The 24004-nt window shown below is 47.3% G+C and overlaps 2 protein-coding genes across 5 annotated transcripts in view; both read left to right on the forward strand.

The window, feature by feature from the left end:
• The first annotated feature begins 9340 nt into the window (after window positions 1–9340).
• DYNC1H1 (dynein cytoplasmic 1 heavy chain 1) overlaps window positions 9341–24004 on the forward strand; it is a 145935-nt gene continuing 131271 nt past the window's right edge. For 2 of the 4 annotated variants that reach the window (XM_050954074.1, XM_050954072.1), the window contains exon 1: window positions 22652–22957. In XM_050954074.1, the coding sequence (XP_050810031.1) occupies window positions 22690–22957 (268 nt within the window). In that variant the 5' untranslated portion in view covers window positions 22652–22689. Of the gene's footprint in view, window positions 9377–22650; window positions 22958–24004 lie in introns of those variants that run through there. The other 2 variants (XM_050954075.1, XM_050954073.1) reach the window with 2 other exon arrangements.
• LOC127052414 (cytoplasmic dynein 1 heavy chain 1-like) lies at window positions 12180–18203 on the forward strand. The gene is made up of 4 exons (XM_050956011.1): window positions 12180–12269; window positions 17138–17324; window positions 17719–17962; window positions 18152–18203. The coding sequence occupies exons 1-4, from the start codon at window positions 12180–12182 to the stop codon at window positions 18201–18203; spliced, it is 573 nt and encodes a 190-aa protein (XP_050811968.1).

A 24004-nucleotide genomic window follows, 5' to 3' on the forward strand; every position in this document is an offset into this window, starting at 1 on the left:
GTGGCTAATAAGGCCAATCCTTGAACCACAAGTTCTATTACAATGAGGGCAAATGTCTTCAGGCTCAGCAGGACGCTGTTGACCATGACAGGAAGCCAGTCTCTCCTTTCTCCTGCACTTCTTTTCCTCTTCAGCTTGTCGGCGAGCAAGTTCAAAATGCAGGGGACTGTCACGTAGGACTTCACTCCATTTTAAGTGATCTTGGTCAAAATTCTCCCGTGTCAATGTCAATATTACACTTTTTTAGGTTGTCCCTCAGCAACTTGTCCACCCACGTTACAGTATCCTTCTTTTAGCTGAGAGAACAGGACCTGTTTTGGGAGGCGATGGTCTGGCATCCGGCAACATGACCAGTCCAGCAGAATTGCTGACGAATTATCATTGCCTCGATACTGGTGGTCTCTGCCTCTTCTGGAACACTCCTATTGGTGCGCCTGTCTTCCCATTTGCTCTTCAGAATCTTACAAAGGCAGCGCTGATGGTGCCTCTCGAGCACTTTCAAGTGGTGTCTATAGATTATTCAAGTTCTGGACCCATACAACGGTGTTGGGAGAACAACGGCTTGATAAACAAGAAACTTGGTGTCTGTTCGAATGTCAGGATCTTCAAAAACCCTGTGCTGTAAATAAGAAAAAGCTACACTGGCACAGCTCAAGTGATGTTGAATTTCTGCATCAATATCTGCCTTGGGATGAAAGATGACTTCCAAGGTAGAGGAAATGATCGACCTTCTCCAGTGCCACTCAATTGATTTTGATAGATGTAATACCTCATTTGGAGAGGGCTGAGAGAGCACTTTAGTCTTCTTGATATTAAGAGTGAAACCAAGACATGCATAAGCATCAGCAAAGAAATTCAAGATAGTTGCAGATCTTTCTCAGAGTGGGCAAAGATTTTGTCATCAGCATACTGAAGTTCCACAATAGATGTTTCAGCCTGCTAAGCCTGAACAGCTTTCCATCCATTCTGTAAATGATTTCAACACCAGCTGCAAACTTCCCAGCAATTAGGTAAAGAATGATGGCAATAAAAACCGCAAACATGGTTGCAGCGATGATACAGCCCTGTTTGTACTTTGAAAGGTTCACTCTGGGAGCCAGTGCTGCTCAGAACAGTCACTTTCATGTTATCATGAATCAATTCTAGGACATTGGATGTCCTGATAAATACATCAAAGTACAGTCCAGAGGGCACAGCGATTCACTGAATCAAAGGCTTTAGTTAGCTCAATAAGAGCCATGTGCAGTGGTCGGTTTTGCTCCAGACACTTTTCTTGCAGCTGCCGTGCTGTGAAGATCATATCCACAGTTCCACACGGCGAGGGAGAGGGGTGGTTACAGGGTGGTGTGGTGGGTGCAGCTGGCTCAGTAGAACTAGTTGGTGGCTCTGCAGCAGGTGCAGGCCCTGGGCTGTGTGTGGCTGTCTCGGGATGTCGGACGCGGGCGGCGGAGGTCCCAGCAGGGGCGGTGAGGAGGGCGGCCTGGAGGTGACGGGCTCGGCGATGCAGAATGTGGCTGATGTCTCGGTGCTGCAGAAGCAGCTGCGCAAGCTGGTGCCGCTGCTGCTGGAGGACGGCGGGGAGGTACTGGCTGCGCTCGAGGTGGCGCTGGAGGAGAAGGGCGCCTTGGAGCAGATGCGGAAGTTCCTCTCCAACCCACAGGTGCACACGGTGCTGGTGGAGCGCTCCACGCTCAAAGGTGAGAGCTAGGCCGGGTGCCGAGCCGCTGTGGTGGGGAGAGCCAGGTGGCAGGGAGGAGTCAGGGCCAGATTAAACTTTTGCAGGCCTGGTGCCAAACATATTTGTGGGCCCCCATGGGGGCAAAGGAGCATGGCATGGGGAGGTGAGTCCCCAGAGCAAGGGACCAGCCAAGAGCAATGGTGCTCCACCCAACCCAGTGCAAGTGTACTGTACACAAACTGGCAGTTGCCAGACCCACAGTGGCCCGCCCAGCCCTGTGCTGCCAGCATGCCCCTTCCCTTGGGGGTGGGCCCATGCCGTGCCACAGAGCCCCCGATTCCCTAAACCCAAGGTCCCCCAGAACTGTGATGCCCAGCAGCCCCCCCCACAGACTCTCCACCACAAATGCACAGTGGTCTGCACACCACCATGCCTGCCCTGCACCCCTCCACACAGCTGCACCACTACTGCCCAATGCACTTCCCCACAGCCCACCACCACAACTACTCAGCACTCCACTCAAATTCCCCACTGCCCAGCATCCCAACACACAGACCTCCCCCACTGCCTGCCCCAAGAGATCCCCACACTGGCCAGCAGTCCCCTACACACCTCCAAAGACCAATTCCCTCACATCCTGTCCCCTGGCCACACTCACCAGCCGTGCTGGAAGGTGATGGCGTCTGCCAGGCTGAGCTGCCAGCATGGCTGGGGCTGGTCCAGTGCCAGGGTGGGAAATCACTCCAGCCTCTCAGGAGTGGCGCCATGAGCCAGGCCAGGGTCTTCCCCATCCCTAGCCAGACTCTCTCAGGACCCACTTGCCTGGAGATAGGGTGACTATACGTCCCTGTCTGGCTGAGACAGTTCCCTTTTTAAGCACTGTCCTGGCCATCCTAACTTTTTTTTGACAAAAATAGGCATTTATCCCATTTGCTCTTGCCAACTGATGCCCAGTTTACCAAAAAAGTCCAGTGTGCCCCCTCCCCCCAAGCAGGCGTGGAGGAACATGTGTTTTGGAGAGGGTGGCAATGTGAGGTGTCAGGCAGCAGGACTTGGGGAGGGTTAGCCCCAGCCAGAATGGAGCTTAGGGGGTTAGGGGCAAGCCCCAGTCCCTGGCAGTGGTGTGGGGAGCTGGGGTGAAGGAGGGGTTAGCCCCTATCCTGGCAGCAGCATGCGGAGCTCGGGGGGGGGGGAAGAGTCAGCCCCTGGCGGCAGCGTGGGGAGCTGTGGGGGAGGGGTCAGCCCCAGTGGCGGATTTAGAGTTTAGCTTCCTTTTGGGGGCCCTTCCTTGGGACCCAGTCAAGAAAAAGAACATTCTCTCTTATCTCCCCCCGCCCCGATTTTTCATTTTTTTTCTTCATCCTCCTCTTAGAAGTAATAGCAAGTAAATGAAAATAAAGTGAGGTACTGTGATTGTTCTTGTAGTCTAACTTATTTTTCCACAGACCACTTGAAAATCACTGGGGGTCTCGGCAGACCACTTAACGATCTTTCCAAATATTTTTGTACCATTAGCTAACTATTGTAAAGCGCTTTGGATACGAGTGCTTTATTTTAAAAATGTAAAAAACTGTTGAGGTACGGGGTCTGGCCAGGACTTAGGGTGCACAAGGGGGCTCAGGGCTGGGGGCGCAGCATCTGGGAAGGAGTTAGGGTGTAGGAGCAGGCTGCGGGTTGGGGTGCAGGGTCTGGCCAGGAGTAAGGGTGAGGGAGGGGGTTCAGGGTTGAGGTGTGGAGCGCTTCCCTGGGGCAGCTCCCATTTGGTGCAAGGGGTGCAGGTGGCAATGTGGGGGGGTGCAGGAGTCAGGGAGGGCAGGGGGCTGGAGGGTGTGGGGAGGCAGGGGGCACGGGGGGTTGCAGGAGTCAGGGAGGGAAGGGGGCTATGTGAGAAGGGTGCAGGCAGGGCTTGGGATGTGTGAGGGGGTACAGGAGTCAGGGCTGGGGATACAGGGTCGAGGAGGAAGTTAGGATGCAGAAGTTGGCTGGGGGTTGGGGTGCAGGATCTGGCCAGGAGTTAGGATGCAGGAGGGGGCTCAGGGTTGGGGCATGGAGTGCTTACCTGGGCCAGCTCCTGTTTGGTGCAAGGGGTGCAGGTGAGAATGTGGGGGGGGTGCAGGAGCTCCTGTTTGGTGCTTGAGGTGGGGAAGTATGGGTGCAGGAGGCAGGGCTGGGGGTGTGTGAGAGGGGTTCAGGGGTCAGGGAAGGGAGCTGGGGGCATGTGAAGGAGGTGCAGGAGTCAGGGCAGGTGGCTGGAGGTGTGGGCTGGGGTTGTGGGGGTGCTCCCACACAAAGAGTGAGGAGCAGGTCTGTGACACCCCCCCATATACACATACACACATTGGGGGTGGGCCTGTGATCCCCCTGTATCCCTACCCCAATCCCCAGGGGAGATGCTGACCCCACATGCCTTATATGAACTGTGGCTGAAATCAAAGTCAAGATGATAAAACATTCCCATGAGCTAGGCATTTATTGTTTTGTGAAGTGTCTTTCTTAGCTTTGCAGCACTGGAGAGCTTGGAAGCCTTGAACTTAGACTCCCTTCACAACAGCATCTGTCTTTATTGCTGTGTTGTGTCACATATCCCCCACAAAGCCCTTTATAAAGTACGTAAATGCTGGCTCAAAGGTCTGATGTAGGTAAATACAATAGCCGTTGTGCCTTCACATAGACTTCCCTGTTTGTACCTGACTTGAAAAGATAAGGGCATGATGTTAGGATTTTTCCTTGGTCAATCTGAGAAGTATCAAAGAATCATTAGTTTCTATGTGGCTAGTTCACAGATGCAGGCAGAAGGAATCTCCCTATAATTTCATCTGAAGGACTGCACCTGCCACAGTGTTGCAAAGTACTGCAGTGCAGTATAAATGGTGGGTATGAGCCAGTGCTGTTGAAGGACTTGAATGTGTGATGTTATGGCCTAGAGGCAAGAATGCTTAGCAACTGAGCTATATTAACACCAGTGATATTCAGTTAAAATATAACTTGTGTACTTTTCTATGTTAGGTATTTATATTGTCCGTCCCCTCCACCCCTCCTTGTATAGTATCTAATAACGTTTTTATGGATGAATTGCTCGTAGGGAGGAATATAAACTACATTAGTTTCAGATACGGGGATGTGATAACAGATATCAAATCCTTGATAGTTAATTAGGTGGTCTGGTATGTCTAGCCCCAAATCAAAGCTTCTTTGCTATAGTTTGGGTAGAGAAGTGCGGTGAGAGTGGGAAGTCAAACTCCTTAAAAAAATAAGCCAGTTGTGTTCTTTGTATTTAACTCTTGTTGCCCCATTTATGAAACACACAGAGTATGTCTACACTGCAATACAGTCTGCGACACAGTCTCAGAGCCCAAGTCATTTGGCTTGGGCTGCTGGACTAAAAATAGCAGTGTAAATATTCATCTGAGGCAGGATATTGGACTCTGGAACACACGCCCCTCACAAGGCCTGCACTGCACTTTTTGTCTACACTGCAATTTTTAGCCCCCTCAGCCCAAGCCCCACAAGTCTGAATCAGCTGATGCGCACCAGCCACAGCTGTTCAGTGAGTTATTTTATTGTAATGTAGATGTACCTCTAGTGCACTTGGTCCCCCAATCTACCTCAGCATGTTCAAATATTGCAGGCACAAACTATTTTTTTCTGTACATGTCATGTTACATCTAAGAGAAACTGCTCTTAGAGCAGCTTGCGGACATTTTGGTATTACTCATTCCTTTCTGTGATGGATACACTTCCTCACTCCTGACAGGATAAATCTTTTTTGAGGACATTGCTCTACCTAAACTTCACCCAACAAACGTGCCCTGGGCCAAAGGCCAAGAGGCTGATTCTGCAAACTCTGGTAAAACAAATTGCCGTTTCATGATACTTCTAGCAGTAGTAAGTTAATTGGATGTTAAATTCAGCACCACAAAATCTTGAATGGGCAAAATAGCTCACTTTAACTTCCTGGGTTTTCTTTAACAAGGTAAAAACAGCAAATGATTCCAGCAGTTGTATAACCGTAAACTGTTCCAAAGGAGTATTTATGACATTCTTGCTGTATGTAATTATTGGACCCCAGCCTTGCCTGCACTAGGGAAACTCACTCTCCATTTCCTACCGTTCCTAATGTTCAGCTGAAGCAATTCTAGAAGTTCTACTTCATGCTAAGTGTAGACAGTATCAACTGGCCAGACCTTTTTAAGCACCATAGTGAAGACCTCCAAATTGTAAACACCAAACGTGAAATATGTTTTTAGTTAGGATAGCACGTCTCTGAAATATATGGATTAGGAATAGGTTTAATACTTTGGGGTCTGCAAAGGACTGTTGATCCCTCAGGGTATGTCTATACTGTAATTAGACACCCGCGCCTGGCCTGTGCCAGCTAACTGCGGCTAAAGGGCTACTTAGACATTTGGGCTCCAGCCTGCAAGGTGGGAGGTCCCCGAGCTCAGTGTGCCCAAGCCTGTCTGTACTGCAGTTAAACAGCCCCTTCACTCTGGCACAGGGGGCTAGCGTAATTTTTAATTGTAGTGCAGACATACCCTCAGATTTTTTTTTCTAGAGCAGGGGTGGCCAACCTGAGCCTGAGAAGGAGCCAGAATTTATCAACACACATTGCCAAAGAGCCACAGTAATATGTCAGCAGCCCCCCATGAGCTCCCTGCTCCCAGGGCCTCCCACCCACTGGCAGCCCCACAGATCAGCGCCTCAACCTCCCTCCCTGCACCTCCGGATCAGCTGTTTCGTGGAGTGCAGGAGGCTCGGAGGGGAAAGGTGAGGAACAAGGGCACTCCAGGCTCAGGTGAGGAGGCAGGAAGCAGTGGGGTGGGGGCAGGGACTGTGGCATAGCCAGGAGTTGAACAATGAGCACTCCTAGGCACACTGGAAAGTTGGCACCTGTAGCTCCAGCCCCGGAGTCCGTGCCTATATAAGGAGCCGCATATTAACTTCTGAAGAGCTACATGTGGCTCCAGAGCCACAGGTTGGCCACCCCTATATAGAGGAACTAGACAAAGGTGCACCTCTATATGGGGAGAGCAGTTCTGCTAAAATTTTAAATCTTGTTTTAAATACTTCATCAAAAAGGAATCTATTCTACACGAATAGCCTAAACAGCAACTTTTAAAATACCACATTCTAGAAAAGGTTTTGTTAATACTTTAAAAACTAACCCACGTGACTTTTATGGACATTCTTGGTCAGCTTCAGCCACTAAAAATTATTAGCCTGATCACTCATCTATTGAATTTCTAAAAGATGATTAACAACATTCTGAAAAAGTGTGCTGGAAATATAGTACTGATGATCTCACTAGAGCTGTTCTTCCTGTCAGCATCACCTGCTGTAATAGAATTTACTTCTGGAAATATGCTGTTGGATTATCAGTGCTTTTACACATCTAATACAGCAGGAAGGAGGTTAAATACCTTTCAGTGCAATTGGCAGCGTTCTAGCACTCGTGCTTTGTTACAAAGTTAAAATGTTTAGCGTTGACTTGTAAAGCACCAGGTGCTGACTACTATCAACTCTCAGAACAAGAGCCAGACTTCAGATCAGGAAGATCCACTAGTTAATCTTCTCAAACATAAATTGTACACTGTTAGTGGTTGGTTTTATCTGGACATCAAGGGCACCTACCACAATGGGCTACTACTAGTCCATGGGCTTTAGGTGCTACAGTAAAACAAAATAAAACTCAGGTAGTTTATCTTTTGGAGGCATTGAGAGAACAGGAGAGTACTGCTCCTGGTCTTTTTCTCATTTGGATGTTGTCAGTAACCTAGTCCCAGATTTGGACCTTAGCGTCCAAAATATGGGGGTTAGCATGAAAACCTCCAAGCTTAGTTACCAGCTTGGACCTGGTACTGCTGCCACCACCCAAAAAATTAGAGTGTTTTGGGGCACTCTGGTCCCCCCAAAAACCTTCCCTGGGGATCCCAAGACCCAAATCCCTTGAGTCTCACAACAAAGGGAAATAAATCTTTTCCCTTCCCCCCTCCAGGTGCCCCTAGAGAGATACACAGAAGCAACCTCCGTGAATCTAAGCAGAGGGAGTCCACCCTCTCTAATTCCAGTCCTGGAAACAAAAGCACTTCCCTCTTCACCCAGAGGGAATGCAAAGTCAGGCTAGTAAATCTAACACACACAGATTTCCCTCTGACTTCTTCCTCCCACCAATTCCCTGGTGAGTACAGACTCAATTTCCCTGAAGTTCCTCACTAAAGAAAAACTCCAACATGTCTTAAAAGAAAGCTTTATATAAAAAAAGAAAGAAAAATACATACAAATGATCTCTCTGTATTAAGGTAAAAGAAATATTGAATAAACAGCCTTATTCAAAAAGAATACAATATAAAGCACTCCAGCAACTATAGACATGTAAATACAAAACAACAAACCATTTTTGTACTCACAACTTGGAAACAGAAGATTAGAAAGCAGGAAATAGAAAAATCCTTCTCTAGCTGAGAGAGATTCAGGGAGAAGACAAAGAACCCAGACACAAACTTCCCTCCACCCAGAGTTGAAAAAAATCCTGTTTCCTGATTGGTCCTCTGGTCAGGTGCTTCAGGATACTTTTTTTTCAGGTGAAAGAGACATTAACCCTTAGCTATCTGTTTATGACAGATGTGTCTTCCTCAGATGGAGATAGCTTTGTGCTGCACTGCAGTGGTCTATAACAGGGGTAGGCAACCTGTGGCACATGAGCTGATTTTCAGTGGCACTCACACTGCCTGGGTCCTGGCCACCGCTCTGGGGAGCTCTGCATTTTAATTTAATATTAAATGAAGCTTCTTAAACATTTTAAAAACCTTATTTACTTTACATACAACAATAGTTTAGTTATATATTATAGACTTCTAGAAAGAGACCTTCTAAAAACATTAAAATGTATGACTGGCACAAAAAACCTTAAATTAGAGTGAATAAATGAAGACTCGGCACACTACTTCTGAAAGGTTGCTGACCCCTGGTCTATAATCTGGGCCAAACAGATTGATCGACAGCTCACAGCCTACATGAAGCGTGTTGAAGATGTGCTTGGCAAAGGTTGGGAGAACCATGTTGAAGGCCAGAAGCTGAAGCAAGATGGAGACAGCTTCCGTATGAAGCTCAACACTCAAGAAATATTTGATGCTGGGCAAGGAAGGTTCAGCAGTGCAACCTTGGTGTGTGTGGCCGTATCTTCACTATTGAAAGCACTCGTGTTAGAGGCCGAACTGGAAATGTCCTCAAACTAAAAGTCAACTTTCTCCCAGAAATAATTACACTCTCCAAAGAAGTCCGCAACCTTAAGTGGTTTGGATTTCGTGTTCCACTTGCAATTGTCAACAAAGCTCACAAAGCAAATCAACTCTATCCTTTTGTCAAGTATCAGAGGGGTAGCCATGTTAGTCTGGATCTGTAAAAGCAGCAAAGAATCCTGTGGCATGAGCTTACGTGGGTGAAAACGTCTGTTAGTCTATAAGGTACCACAGGATTATTTTCTATCCTTTTGCTATTTCTCTGATTGAAAGTGTCTGTACATATGAACGGACCTGTGAGAAGGTGGAAGAGTGTAACACTATTTCTCTGCTGGTAGCCGGTCTAAAGAAGGAAGTGCAGGCTTTGATTGGAGAAGGTATCGCTCTGGTGTGGGAGTCAAACTAACTTGATCCCTATGTACAACGCCTAGCAGAGACTGTCTTCAGCTTCCAAGAAAAGGTTTGTTCTACTGATAGTTCTTTTCTCCAAGTGAGAGACTGCACATATCGGTGGCAGTTGGGTTTATCAGTAACAAAATAGTTTAGTTTTGCATTGTATACTATTCAGGACAACAGCTGTCTTCTTCTTGGAAAATAATCTGACTGTGTGGAATCTAAGCAATAGTTGCATAATGTCTTATAGTATTGAAGAACTCACTGAACAGAGAAACAATTGATAAGATGTATGCTCTCAGATTATTACCTGGTAATGTGGCAAATGTTCTCTTTGGGGAGCAGTAGAGAAACCATATCTTGTCAAAAATGCTAATTTAGTAAAGTAGCTACTGAAACTTTTTAGTTAGTGATTATAACATGAACACACTTTGAATTAATGCTTTATATTCTAGTATAGCATCAGTTACCTTTTAAAAAGCTGTGTGCATGTATCTCAGTATCTCCCTTTTAGATTAAGGAAATTAGCCAAATTCTGACATCTCCATTATCAGGCAAGTTCCCAGAGACTTCAGTAAGTTTCAATGAACTAACATAGAGTAATGACTCGCCTCCTTGCAAGAATGGATGTAGCTCTGTTTGTGAGAGAGGGATCACTTCCATCAACATGGCAGACAGGTATCAGCAAAGTACTAAAATTAAATTTTCCCGTAGGTGGATGATCTGCTCATTATTGAAGAAAAAATAGACCTGGAAGTTCGATCCTTGGAAACCTGCATGTATGATCATAAGACTTTTTCAGAAATCTTGAACAGAGTTCAAAAAGCTGTGGATGACTTGAATCTTCATTCCTATTCCAATTTGCCCATCTGGGTCAATAAACTGGATATGGTGATAGGTCCTTCACTAAAAGTGAACGTAGCCTTCAAAGTGTTAAGTGGCAAAGTAATTTGTCACTAACAATATGGTCTACCAGTCTCAAGTTACCTAGAATAAGAATTTCCAATCTATTTGCCATTTCCTTGAATATCTCTTCCAAATGCCCTCTAGGACATCTGGCAGGCTCTTAGGCAGACAGATAAAAGTGCTTAGCTACTGATGACTGGTATTAATGGATTCCAGGGAAGACTTGCCAACTCTTCAGCTGACAGGATAATAGCTAAAGGCTGAATGGACGGTTGAATATGGCAGTGTAGGGACCAGGTTCTCCAATGTGGGTGAACATCAGCACCTTAATACGGACAATATTAATCATAATTCTAAGGTGAAGGCTCTTACTTAGGACAACATGGCATAAATCTGACATTTAGGTCCCCTCCTAAAACATAGATTTTAAATATTCTAAAGAGTAGTCTAACATGTTGACATAAACTTCCTTTGCTTTAAAAGTGTTTATTTAAAAAAAACAAACACTCCTGTTCTAAGGTGTAAGGCTGAATTTCCATCCTTTGAGTCCTGCTGTATCTGAAAGTTTCAGGGATTTCTTGACAATGGGAGAATCTTATGGAGCGAACACATGATATAAGTGTCTTTCTGCTAGATATCTTTGTATTTGTTTTCAATATGGCTTCTTCCTCCCTTAGATTGAACGAATACTAGGAGTTTGTCTACAGGCTGGGCTGAAAGCTTGGACCCAAGTTCTTCTTGACAAGCTGATGATAAAACAGAAGTTGACATGGATACAGATGCACTTGAAGTCACTCACAAGCCTGGTGGGGAGCCAAAGATCAAAGTAAGTTATATTTGATTGTTACTCATTGTGCTTTTTGTTAAAATGAGAATACAGAACCTTGAAAAGAAATAAAAATACTCTGGTGGTACATATTGCTATATAATGCAAGTTCCTCAAGTTCTGGTCCTGATTTGTATTCCCCTGGGAGTTATATGCACGTGCCATTCATGAAGAGCTGGAGATTTTGAATGTAATAGTGTGTGTTGGCCCACACTTTTACCCTTGCTTCCCTGAACCCAAGGGAACCTTTGGTTCCGAGGCAGTCCCCCTTTCTACATTAGACTTTCCTCCTTCAGGTCATGTTCCTGACCATTCCCCTATGGCTCCTGCAGATCCATCAGTTCTGAGGGCACCTCCATTCGAGCTGGGCTCTGATTTTTTGGCATTGGAGGACTTGGATGGAGTGTAGGATCTTCCCCTCCCATAACCAGTACGACTACCCTAAGGTTCCGCCAACTCAATGGCAGTACCCTCCTTTTCCCCAGCAACGGAACCATTGGTACCCTGCTCTTTGGGGCTCTCCACAACAACAGATCTGCCTGATTGGCCATACTGGGCATTGTGGCCTCAGTAACTGCCTTTGGATCCTTCCCGTTCCACTCGAGAGGAGTTCCCCACCTCACCTCTTTGACTGTCATCGAGTAGGCATTCTGAACCAGTGTTGGCAGGTGCTCCTCTTAGTCCGACTCTGACAGTACCACTGGAATCAGAGCAGTTCCCTTCATCATCTCCAGATGCTGTAGTGTCTTCATCTCCCTTCTGACGCTCGGATGACTACCGTCAGTTCCAAGAACTGTTACATAGGGTGGCTAATACCCTCCACATACCATTGTACAGAACAAACAGCACTAGCTGTCTGCTATCTTACATGCCTTGGTACTTGCCAGGATAGCTTTACCAATCAATGGTACTGTTCTTCAACTGGTCTGAACTGTCTGGCACACTCCAGCCACTTGCACACCTACATCCAAGGTGGTGGAGAAGAGGTACTATGTACCTGCAAAGGGGTCTTATTTTTCTGTTCTCTCATCCCCCCATCCAATTTCTTCATCATACGGGCAGTGACAGAGCAGGCCCGGCAACGTTGACACTCTACCCCAGTAGATAATGAGGGCAAGCGATTGGACATTTTGTGTCAATGGTATTCTTTTCTGCCATCTTCCAATTTCCCATCTCCAATTACTTGGCTCTGTTCACTAAATACGACCTCCTTACCTATGACAAGTTGGTAGGACTTTGCAGACAAACTTCCCCAGCAGGATCAAGCCTGGTTCCAGGCTATCCTACAGGAAGGGAAACTAGTTGAAGGACAATGCTCCGGGCCACGGTGGACGTGGCAGAGACTACTTTGCTCACTATGGCTTCAGGGATCGTTATGTGGAGGGAGTCATGGCTGCATTCGTCAGGTTTCCCAAGGGAAGTCAAGAACACCATAGAGGACCTCCCTTTCAATGGGTCTTATCTTTTCAGTCAGAAGACAGAGGGAGTTGAGGGAATCATCTAAGACTCCAGAGCCGCTCTGTGATCACTAGGTTTCTACGCACCAGCAACCAAGTGCAAGTCTTACTCGGCCCAGAAGTGGACTCTCTCTTACAAAGGGAAAGGATAGAACCTGTTCCAATGACCTATCAGGGTGCAGGGTTCTATTCCACCTATTTTCTAGTCCCCAAGAGGGGCCTGTGGAGACCGATCTTAGACCTCCATTATCTCAACTGCTTAATACACAAGCCAAATTTTTATATGGTCACCCTAGCAGCCATCGTTCCTTTGTTAGAAAGAGGCATGTGGTTCACGGCTCTCGATATGCAGGATGCTTACTTCCACATGGATATCCATCCTACCCACAGACATTTCCTGAGATTCAAGGTTCTACCTTTTGGACTCACCACTGTTTCACAAGTCTTCACCACAGTTTTCTCAGAAGCGGTGGACCACCTCCACCACCAAGGGGTGTTTATATTCCCTTGATGATTTGATTGTGCTGCTAACAGCCAAAGGGGAGGGTCGTTCCTTGACATCCATGCTGCTTACACTCCACTTCTCCCTGGCAGTGAGTATAAACATCAGAAAATCAGTTGGATCCCACACAGTCCCTAGAATTCATTGGGACCTGTATCAATGCAATATTAGCATGTGCCCACCTCTCAGAGGACAGGTTCCAGGCCATACAAGAGCTGATTTCCACTGCAATTTCCAGTCCTCTTGTTAAGGCCAGGACTTTCCTCTCTTCTTGGCCACATGGTGACTTGTACATACATTACTGCTTTAGCTTGTCTCCACTTTTGTTGCCTACAGCTGTGACTCTAGAGGACCTATTCTCCCATGAACTACATCATGGACTTTCTACTGACAGTTCCCCAAGAGCTCCTCTCCTCTCTCTTGTGGTGATGGATCCAGGTCAGGTCTGAATCGGAATACCATTCCTTCCATCCTCCAAGCATGACTATCATTACAGATGTGTTACTTGCCAGATGAGGTGCCCACATGGGTGAGCACATGACTTAGGAGTTTTGGACTGCTCAGGAATCCTCGATGCCCATCAACATCCTAGAACTTTGAGCGATGTGAAGAGCATGTCATGCATTTCTCACATGAATTCATTCCCGTCATGTTCTCATCATGTCAGACAACACTATCACTGTTTACTAAATCAACAAAAAAGGGGGCATTAGGTCACACATGCTTTGTATGGAGGCAGTTCATCTTTGGGATTGGTGCATTGCTCACAAGATCCCATTGTCAGCAGCATACCTTCTTGGAACTCAGAACATAATTGAGAACTCTTTCAGCAGGAAATTCATGACCGATCACAAATGGGAGCGCCACAACACTGTGGTCACCAACATTTTTAACCACTCTGGAATTCTGACCAGGGATGATGCCCTAGTCCCTGTGCTTGCACCCCAAGTTTCTGCCAAAAGTTATATCCCATTTTCCCATTTTCACCTCAACCAGCCCAACCAGGTGAGCTATTTGAATCCAATTGAAGAATGCAGATATAAGCTCTATCAGAAAATGTTTTCCTGGAAAATGGTAATATTATCACTACCCAGAATTCAAAGTTTTCATTTTCATGGATCAAGGGATAGAGAAAACTAGTATTGTACCAACAGTCATGAATTAAGCTTAAAGCAGTACTGTTGACTCCATATAACCTGCTGAGGTGGAATATGTCAACAAAAGCATGGAGAATCTGTTGGAATCATGAGGTTTTGAGGGACAATTGAATGTTTTCATACATCTAGGATTTGGTTTGCCTGCCTTGTATACAGCTATATTTATTATAAGCAAAATTAAATACCTTGATATAACGTCACCCGATATAACACAAATTTGGATATAACGCAGTAAAGCAGTGCTCCGGGGGAGGTGGGGCTGCGCACTCCAGTGGATCAAAACAAGTTCAATATAACATGGTTTCACCTATAACGCAGTAAGATTTTTTGGCTCCCAAGGACAGCGTTATATCAAGGTAGAGGTGTATATGCAGTATAGGAAAGCATAATCAATATTATCTGAGGGTGATTCTCCTATTCTTAAAGAACAGTTTAATAAAATGTTAAGATGACAAACTGTAAGTAAAATGGATAACTGTTGTAGTATCCGGTTTACTAGTGATCGTGTTTCTCATAATGTTGCTGGTAGATGAATTCTTTCATGGCTTCTGTATTTTATTGACAGCTTTGACAAAATTTGGACAGCTTACTGAATCAATTGAAAAACTTCCCTGCTTGTTTACGGCAGAAGAATGAAGCAATGGTCAAAGATATACTTCTTGTAGCTCAGGGAGAGATGGCTTTGGAAGAGTTCTTGAAACAGGCTAGTATCTATCATTACATATACTAGATCTTGTGTGCAGGAGAGGTTTTAGAGGTGTAAATTAATTTGCTGACAGCTGTGTAACAAGTTGGATTTTGGATATCTAGGATGGTGAAAGTGAAATGCTTTAGATCTTCAGCATACATTTTTAGTTCTAAATAACAGTAAATAATTTAACATCAAAACTAACACAACATGAAACCCCATAGGTTTAGGGGTTTTATTAAAAGCTTTGCAAGTTTACTGAAGGTACTGTAACTTAAACTTAAAGATAAATCAAGTAAAATACATAGCTAGTATGTTACTATTATAAAACTTCTAAGTAGAAGACTGGAAACTGCCTTCTGTAATTTCATTTTATGAGTTCCAATAACTTTAACTCCAACCCACAAGACATAATTATGAAATCTTCCACCATATGATTCACAGCAATCTGAGACCTGCAGGTTCGTGTGCTCTGTAAAAAGATAAGAATCAAGCTCATGTAACTACATTTCTACACTATATAATTAAATAAATGTAATAGATTTAAAACTACTATCATGAGTTCATAACCTGACTTATTTTTTCTTAAAGATAAGAGAAGTGTGGAATACTTATGAACTGGATTTGGTTAACTATCAGAACAAATGTCATTTGATTCGTGGTTGGGATGATCTCTGCAACAAGGTGAAGGAACATATTAAGTGTGCCTGCCATGAAGTTATCATCATAAATAAGAGTGGTGTGAGTGGGTGGAGAAGACTGGAGTGGTGGGTAAAGAAGTAGTTGTTTCTGTTGAAAGCATAAAGATTCTCAGCATAAAGACACACACACACACAGGCGGCAGGTTATATATGTTTGCCGTGCTCGAGCACCAGGAATATTCAGGGCTGGGTGCCCTGCTCCAGCAATATTTGGAGCTGGGTCTCTCCCCTGGACCTGCCTGGATCGGGCCCCGGCCCCCTTGGGTCTCTCCCGCCCATCTGTGCCTGACAGAAAGCAGCAGGGCCTGCCAGAGTAGCTCCCGGCAGAACTGCTGTCTGCTGCCCCAGGGTCCTAGCGCCCGCCATTCTCTAACGGCAAGGCAGGCTGCCCTTACCCTGCCCTTCCGCCCTAGCCCTGAGCCTCTCCAACGCCCCAAGCCCCTCAGCCCCAGCCAGAGCCCTCATCCCCCTGCACCCTAATCCTCAGCCCCAGCCCTGAGCCCCCCCGCATCATGACCCCTCATCCTCATCCCCAACCCTCATCCCCCTGCACCCTAATCCTCTTCCCTAGCTGAGCCCTCCCGCATCATGACCCCTCATCCTCAGCCCCAACCCTCATCCCCCTGCACCCTAATCCTCTTCCCTAGCTGAGCCCTCCCGCATCATGAACCCCTCCTCAGCCCCAACCCTCATCCCCCCACACCCTAATCCTATTCCCCAGCCCTGAGCCCCCCCGCATCATGACCCCTCATCCTCAGCCCCAACCCTCATCCCCCCACACCCTAATCCTATTCCCCAGCCCTGAGCCCCCCACATCATGAACCCCTCATCCGCATCCCCCTGCACCCTAATCCTCTTCCCCAGCCAAGCCTCCCCATCATGAACCCCTCATCCTCAGCCCCAACCCTCATGCCTCCGCACCCTGATCCTCTGCCTCAGCCCTGAGCCCCCCCACATCATGAACCCCTCATCTTCAGCCCCACAGCCCTCACCCCAACCCTCTGCTCTAGCCCTGAGCCCCCCCGCATCATGAATCCCTCATCCTCAGCCCCACAGCCCTCACCCCTGCACTGCCTTCTATCCCCAAACTCCCACCCAGAGCATGCATCCCCTCCCAAAGCGTGCACCACCTCACCTTTCCCACACACCCCTTTCCACTCCCAAACTCCGTCCCAGAGCCTACACCCCTCACCCCTTCCTACACTCCCACCCCCAGCCCAGAGCCTGCACCCAAACTCCGTCCCAAAGCCTGCACACCCACCCCCTGCCCCAGCCCAGAGCCTGCACCCAGCACCCAAACTCCATCCCAAAGCCTGCACCCTGCACCCCTCCTGCACCCTAATCCCCAGCCCAGGACCTGCACCCCAGACCTCCCCACCAACCCCTCCCAAAGCCTTAGGCAGGTGGAGACGGAGTTGGGGGGGCGGGTTCTGGGCACCACCAAAATTGTTACAAACTTGCCACCCATGCACACACATTAAATTGGGGGTTAATATATGTAACCACAATCCTATCCTGTCTACACCAGTTCCATCATGTACAGGGAAGAATAACCAAGGTAACTTTTTTTTCAGTGTGTGTGTAAATAAAGCTGATCTTCTCTTTTCTCTGCTTACAGGCAATGGGATGCATCTTTGTAGGGCTTTGTCAAGTGGGCACATGGGACTGCTTTGATGAGTTCAACAGACTTGATGAGCGTATGCTTTCTGCTGTTTTTCAGCCGGTTCAGTGCATCCAGGAAGCCTTGCAAGATCATTGCAATCCAAACTATAACAAGAGTATGCATTTTTTTTCATTGCTAATGGTTTTGTATAGCTGTGCTGCCAAAAGAATGCCCTCACTTGCATGTCTGAAATAGGTCCTTTTGAGAAATCTCCTTGATCAGTTACTTTGACACGGGCCAGGGTTTTTTTGTTTGTTTGTTTTGGTTAAATTTGAAAATGTAATTTAAATACTAATCCATTAAAGGAAGAAGCTTTCAGCTGTTATGCAGTCACTTTCAACATTGTGTAACTTTAGTATAGTGGTAGAAAAAATGTTTGACTAGTTGTACCATAAACAAAACTATACAGGATACTAAAAGTGAAGTTACAACTACTGTAGTTGATAGCTAATTTGACTGAGACAAAATCAACTGTAACTAAAAATACTTTGTGTGTGAACTACTGTTAGCTTCCGCACGGATCATTTGTAAGTTGCTGAATAAACAAGTTAAAGTGAGCCCAGACATGGCTATCTTCATCACCATGAATCCTGGTTATGCGAGTAGATCAAATCTTCCAGACAACTTGAAGAAGCTGTTCTGTAGCTCTGCAATGACAAAGCTAGACCGCCAGCTGAATGCCCAGGTCATATTGTATTTCCAGTGTTTCCGTACTGCCGAAATGCTTGCCAATAAGATTGTACCATTCTTCAAGTAAGTAATACTCCCTTAAACGAGTCTGGCCCAAACCATTAAAAGATCACTTGTGTACTTAAATCTGGAACTTAAAATGGCTCTGTAGCAAGAACATAGAACAGTAAGCATACTTGATGCTTTACTGTTGAACATTAGTTTTATGATCTTAGTATGTCTAAAACTGACTCTGGTATCTTTTATCCTTAGACTCTGTCATGAGCCGCTGTCTTCTCAAAGTCATTATGACTTTGGCTTATGAGCTTTGAAGAGCGTACTGATTAGTGCAGGAAATGTGAAGAAGGAGAGGATTCAGAAGATAAAGTGGGAGAAGAAAGAGCATGGTGAAGTTGTTGGTGAAGGGAAAATTGCTGAGAACCTACCTGAACAAGAGGTAAAACTTATACAGATTTTTTTATATTGATTCACAGCAAAGAGGTGATTACAGTAGATATGCATGTATATGAGCACTTACAGTAAAACACCTGTTGTATCTAGCATAAACGTAATATATTAAGTTCACAAGTGTCATATTTACTTGATGTCATGGTACTTTAGGCTACAGGAGTGGCGGTTTCAGTAGGTTGAACTGAGTTTCAATCAGTGCTTGAGTTGTTGGAAGTAAACAGAGGCACCTGATGGTTTGAGGTTTGAGGAATAAACAGAGGAATAAAACAGAGGCACCTGATGGTTTGTGGTCATTACAAAACTTTCAGCGCTCCTATAAAATGACTGGTGTCCTAACTATATTCCAAGTGGAGTAGACATTCTGAATGAACTCCTGTAGTTCATATTACTTTCTGATAAATGTTATGTAGGCAAGTACAGTTGTCACTCCTCAACTAAGGCAATTGTATTAGGTGATAGCTTAAGAATTCCCTGTATAGCATCGCTTTTAAGTTCATAATGCACTGATTGTGAGTCTGCTTAGTGGCAAGGAGCTGAAGGAGAGACTTGATGTCTTCAGAAGATAGGATCTAGTCTAGAATGAATGGAATATCCATAGCTTCTGGTAGAATGCCTCTTTGTTGTGTACAGGATGAGAAGCATTTCCATTTAGCTAGATAACATTTCCTAGATGAATCCTTTCTGCTATTGCAGAAGATGTCTCACATGGCTGAAGAGCATGCACATTCTAGGTATGATGCCCATCCAAATATCATGCCCTGAGGTGGAGTGGTTGTGGATTGGGGTGTTTGATCCTGCCATTGTACTGGGTCTGGAGCTCAGGAAACTAGAACCGTTGGGGCCGGAAAGGGTGATCAGGATGATGTCACCCTGTTCTGCTGGAACTTGAGTAGCACTCATGGCAGAAGCGGCAGTAGAGGGAAGGCATAGTTGAACTGGTCTGACCAGGAAAGGAGAGCGTCACCCTGGAAGTGGCAGCCTACGTGATGCACTTGTTGTTGGCCTGGGAAGTGAACAGATCTTTTGTTGGGGTTCCCCATCACATGAAAATGTCATGCAGCACTGTGTCGTCAAGTTCCCACTTGTGGTCAATGGCAAAATGTCTGGTGAGGGAATCTGAGAGTGCATTCTGCGTACCTGGAAGGTAGGCTGCAGATAGGGTGATCTGATTGCTGATGTACCAGTTCCAGAAATTGACTGCTTCTGCACACAGGGAGGCAGATCTCACTCCTTTGCTTGCTAGTGTAAAAGACCATCCCAGCGTTATCTGACATTATTAGGATGCGGTGAAAGCAGACAAATGGAAGAAAGGATTCACACACCTTCCTCACTGCCCACAATTCCAAGACACTGATGAGTGTTCTATATTCTCAAGATGTCCAGGCTCCTTGTGGTGTGTGGTTGCTCATGCAGGCTCCCCAGCCTAGTAGGGAAACATCCATAATGGTTGTCTTGACTAGTGAGGACGGGAGGAGAGCCCCCACACATATGTGATGAGGATTTGTCCACCGAAGAAGGGAGGACAGTATCTTGGCAGGAACTGTCAGTGTGAGATTCATGGAATGACAGCTTGGGGAGTGAACTGAATGTAGTCATACTCGAAGGTGGAGTCTTGCAAATGGAATGACATATGTGCACGAAGCTTTTTGGTGAGTAAGGACAGGCATGTTTTGATTGTTATCCAAGGGTTGTTTGCATCGTGAGCTATAATATCGTTCATGGTCTGAAAACTGTGAGCAAGTTCGTCCCTGCGTTGATAGAATTCAAGGTTGCCCCAATGAAGTCCAAAGATTTCATGGGAGTAAAACCAGATTTTTGTGATGTTTACACAGACTCCTCAATGAGGAAAAGAGGTGGAGCACCACAGATGTCGACGTATAGGCTTTTTGGTGAGATTTGGTGGTGAGGAGCCAGTCGTTGAAGTATGAGAAATTGTCTGTGGGCAGGAGCCATGACCACATGCCATTTTTTCTAAAAATGGAATTATTGCTGCTACATGACTGTGAAATTTGAGTTTGTGAATGAAGTGGTTGAGGTGGTAGAGGTCAAAGATTGGTTTCCACCCAGCCTTCTTAGATATGAGGAAGCAGGTCAAGTAAAAACCTGTAACCTGATACTGTGGAGGAACATGCTCTATTCCTCCTTGCTGCAATAAGAGGTTCACCTCCTGAGCAAAAATATTGTCATGAGAGTGGTCCCCAAATGGGGTTGGGGAGGGCAGTTTTGGATGAGGTAGCATTGCAAACTCAATCGTATAACCAGTGTGGATGATGATCAGCACTCACATGTCCATCATTATCACACTCCGGTGTTGAAAAAGAGTGCTAGATGATCCCCGGAGCACTGGAGTCAGCAGGTGTTGGGCTCGGCGAATCACAGCTCTCAAGCTTGCATCAAAAATATTACGGGGTTGGGGGCTGGGATTGGTATGTTGAGGCCAGTGTGAATGGAACATGGATGCAGGACTTTTGAATCTTCTGCCTTTTATGAGGTGGTTTGTAGGGTCTCTGATAGTAGAAGTGTTGAGCTCTATACCTTGATGGGGTTGATTGGCGATGTAACTTCCTCTTAAGGGAAGGTGTCTATACACCCAGTGATCGAAGGGTAGTCCTAGAGTCCTTCAGGGTGTATAGGGACTCATCTGTGTACTGATTGAAAAGGTTATATTGAAGGGGGACCCCAGGGCTAGGAAGCCCAGCACCCCCTGTGGGGGAAACTGCTGTGGGGGCAGAAGCTATGGGGGAGAGCAGGGAGGGCACAGTTTAAAAGCCGTGCTGGAGGTGCAGCATGTGGTGCGTTCCCCCAGCCAGTGAGCCATCTCTCGCTGCCTCCCAGGGATCCAGCTGCTGGCTGGCACTAGCGGCCAGGTGAGGTAGGCAGGTGAGGATCCAGTTGGGGGTATGCTGTAAGGGAGGCGGACGTGCTCCCCTGATAGCGCATCCGTCTGTGCCTGTCCTGCTGCCTTGCTCCTCTGGACACTGAACAGCGCAGGTGCAGTCTCTGGACATGCACTGCTGCAGATGGACCCTGGAAAAAGGCCAAGGAAGACAGTGGCAGGCCAGGGGACCTCAGCTCTCACATGCTGCTGCCACCACAACTCCCAACTCCCTTTGGCAGCAAAGATGAGCAGCGGCGGGGCAGGGATGCGTCCATCAGCCAGACAGATAAAGTAACCCAGCAGCCGTGACATCAAAGCTGAGGACACTAAAGCTTTCGACCTGGACTGTGCAGCTGAGAGGAGACCTGAAGAGGTGGTTGGTTCACCCCACTCTTTATCACTGTAGTTGAAGACACAATCCAAGCAGGGGCACATGTGCAGACCAACAGATACTACTTTCAAATTCTCTGACTCTGCACGCATGGTGCACACGAGTAACCAACAGTGGAAAACAACAGGGACCATCGCTCAAGGAAGAAGGGAACCACCAGCAGACCAGGCCAGCAAGACAAAAGAGAAAAAAACCTGCCACACTGCAACTATTCACATGGTGGCAGCGCAGTTGGCGAGTCATTACAAAACTCCCATGAAAATGTATCAGTCCGATTGCAAAGTCTCCCGCCCATTATTAAGGCCAGAATGAAAAAGATGTCATGTCACGTGCGTGTTTTTAAAAAACCTGCTACTCGCCTTAGGCGCACAGGCTGTTGCCAGGACAGGTCTGCTCCATACAGGGGGGCAAACGTGCAGAAAGGGCCGCCAGGCAGACACACTGCTCCGGCCTGAGCAATGCTCCCCTGCCCCTCCCCCCGCTGCCGCCTCTGAGGACACGCTTTGTAACGCACTCGCTACACAAAGGGCTGAGCGAGGCAGCCCGGAGCTTCCAGTCATTTCTCTCGCCTGCCGCAGGACCTGCCTTACCCCCAGTGAACTTCAGCTCCCAGGATGCACTTGTGACGACCCGTTCTGTCCCGGTGCATTGTGGAACTTGTAGTTTTCCCTTTCGACGGTGCGATGAGCGAGCAAGGTGGTAGGAACTACATTCCCCAGCATGCATGTGGTCCGCGCCGTGGCGGATCTGCCTGCCCAAGGCAAAGCGGGATTGGTCGCCTTTGCTGGTCGCCTTTCTCGTCAGGTTTGTGACCTCAGTGAATGACAGCTCCCAGCATGCTCTGGTCGCAGAGTCGCCCCTCCCCGTTCAAATGTGCATGCTGGGATGTGTAGTCCTTCTCTTCGACTCTGTCGGGCGGATCCGGGCTGTGCGGACTACACTTCCCAGGCCGCCCCGCGGCGGGGGCGGGGGGTGGTTACGGGGCGGGGCGGGGGGTGTGGCTGGCTCAGGAGCACTAGGCTGTGGCTCAGCAGCAGGAGCAGACACTGGGCTGTGTGTGGCTGTCTCGGGATGTCGGACGCGGGCGGCGGAGGTCCCGGCGGGGGCGGCGAGGAGGGCGGCCTGGAGGTGCCGGGCTCGGCGGTGCAGAATGTGGCCGATGTCTCGGTGCTGCAGAAGCACCTGCGCAAGCTGGTGCCGCTGCTGCTGGAGGACGGCGGGGAGGTCCCGGCCGCGCTCGAGGCGGCGCTGGAGGAGAAGGGCGCCCTGGAGCAGATGCGCAAGTTCCTCTCCGACCCGCAGGTGCACACGGTGCTGGTGGAGCGCTCCACGCTCAAGGGTGAGAGCCGGGCCGGGCGCCGAGCCGCTGCGGGGGGAATGGAAGAGGAGGAGGAGGAGGAGGAGGGAAGGGTGGGGGAGAGGAAAAGATGGGGGGGTTGGGCAGATCCTTTCTCCGCTGCAGACTGTAGTTGCCAAGATGGCGGCCGCTTTGTGCTGACTATTGTTCCCCCGCTCCCTGTGACATAGCTCCTATTACCCCTCCCACCCCGTCCCGATTTTTCACACTTGCTGTCTGGTCATCCTACGTGCCTGTGACCTCCCCTCATATACACATACACAGAGTGAGGGGCGGGTCTGTGATCCCCTTGGATCCCCAACCCATCCCCCAGGGGAGATGCTGACCCCACATGCAATAGGGTGGTGCAAGGGCACAACACTGTGCAACAGGAAGAGGAGAGACAGCCCCATCAGCAATTCCCTAACTGCTTTCCCTTTCGCCCAGTCCCCAGGGGTGGAACTGGCTTCCCCTGTAATCTCCTGTATTGGAATAGAGAGAAGGGATGCTGTGGCGCACACACATACAAGCACACACACACACTAATGTAGCCTTGGTCCTGGAAGCTTACCCAAAACCTATACAGACTTCCCTGTTAGTACCTGCCCTGAAAAGATAAGGTCTTGATGTTAGGACTTTTCCTTGGTCAATTTGAGAAGTATCAAAGGATAATTAGTTTCTATGTGGCTAGTTCACAGATGCAGGCAGAGGGAAGCTCCCTATAATTTCATCTGAAGGACTGCACTTGCCACAGTGTTGCAAAGTTCTCCAGTGCAGCATAAACAGTGGATATGAGCTCCTACAGTTGAAGGACTTGGATATGTGATTTTATGGCCTAGCCTTAGAGGCAAGAATGCTTAGCAACTGAGCTATATTAACATCAGCAAAAAGTAGGAGTACTACTTTTGGCACCTTAGAGACTAACAAATTTTAAAACTCACTGCAGCTTATGCTGAAATAAATTTGTTAGGCTCTAAGGTGCCACAAGTACTTCTCATTCTTTTTGCTGATGCAGATTAACACGGCTACCACTGTGAAACCTGTTAACAT

The sequence above is a fragment of the Gopherus flavomarginatus genome, chromosome 5 (genome assembly GCF_025201925.1).
Source record: "Gopherus flavomarginatus isolate rGopFla2 chromosome 5, rGopFla2.mat.asm, whole genome shotgun sequence".
NCBI classification, from domain to species: domain Eukaryota; kingdom Metazoa; phylum Chordata; order Testudines; family Testudinidae; genus Gopherus; species Gopherus flavomarginatus.

Excerpts from the sequence above, each read along its gene's own strand:
- LOC127052414 (XM_050956011.1), top strand. The coding sequence starts at position 12,180 with ATGGTATTCTTTTCTGCCATCTTCCAATTTCCCATCTCCAATTACTTG. Across the intron at positions 17,325-17,718 it reads CAATCCAAACTATAACAAGA|CTTCCGCACGGATCATTTGT; the intron begins GTATGCATTTTT and ends AACTACTGTTAG. Across the intron at positions 17,963-18,151 it reads AAGATTGTACCATTCTTCAA|ACTCTGTCATGAGCCGCTGT; the intron begins GTAAGTAATACT and ends TTTTATCCTTAG.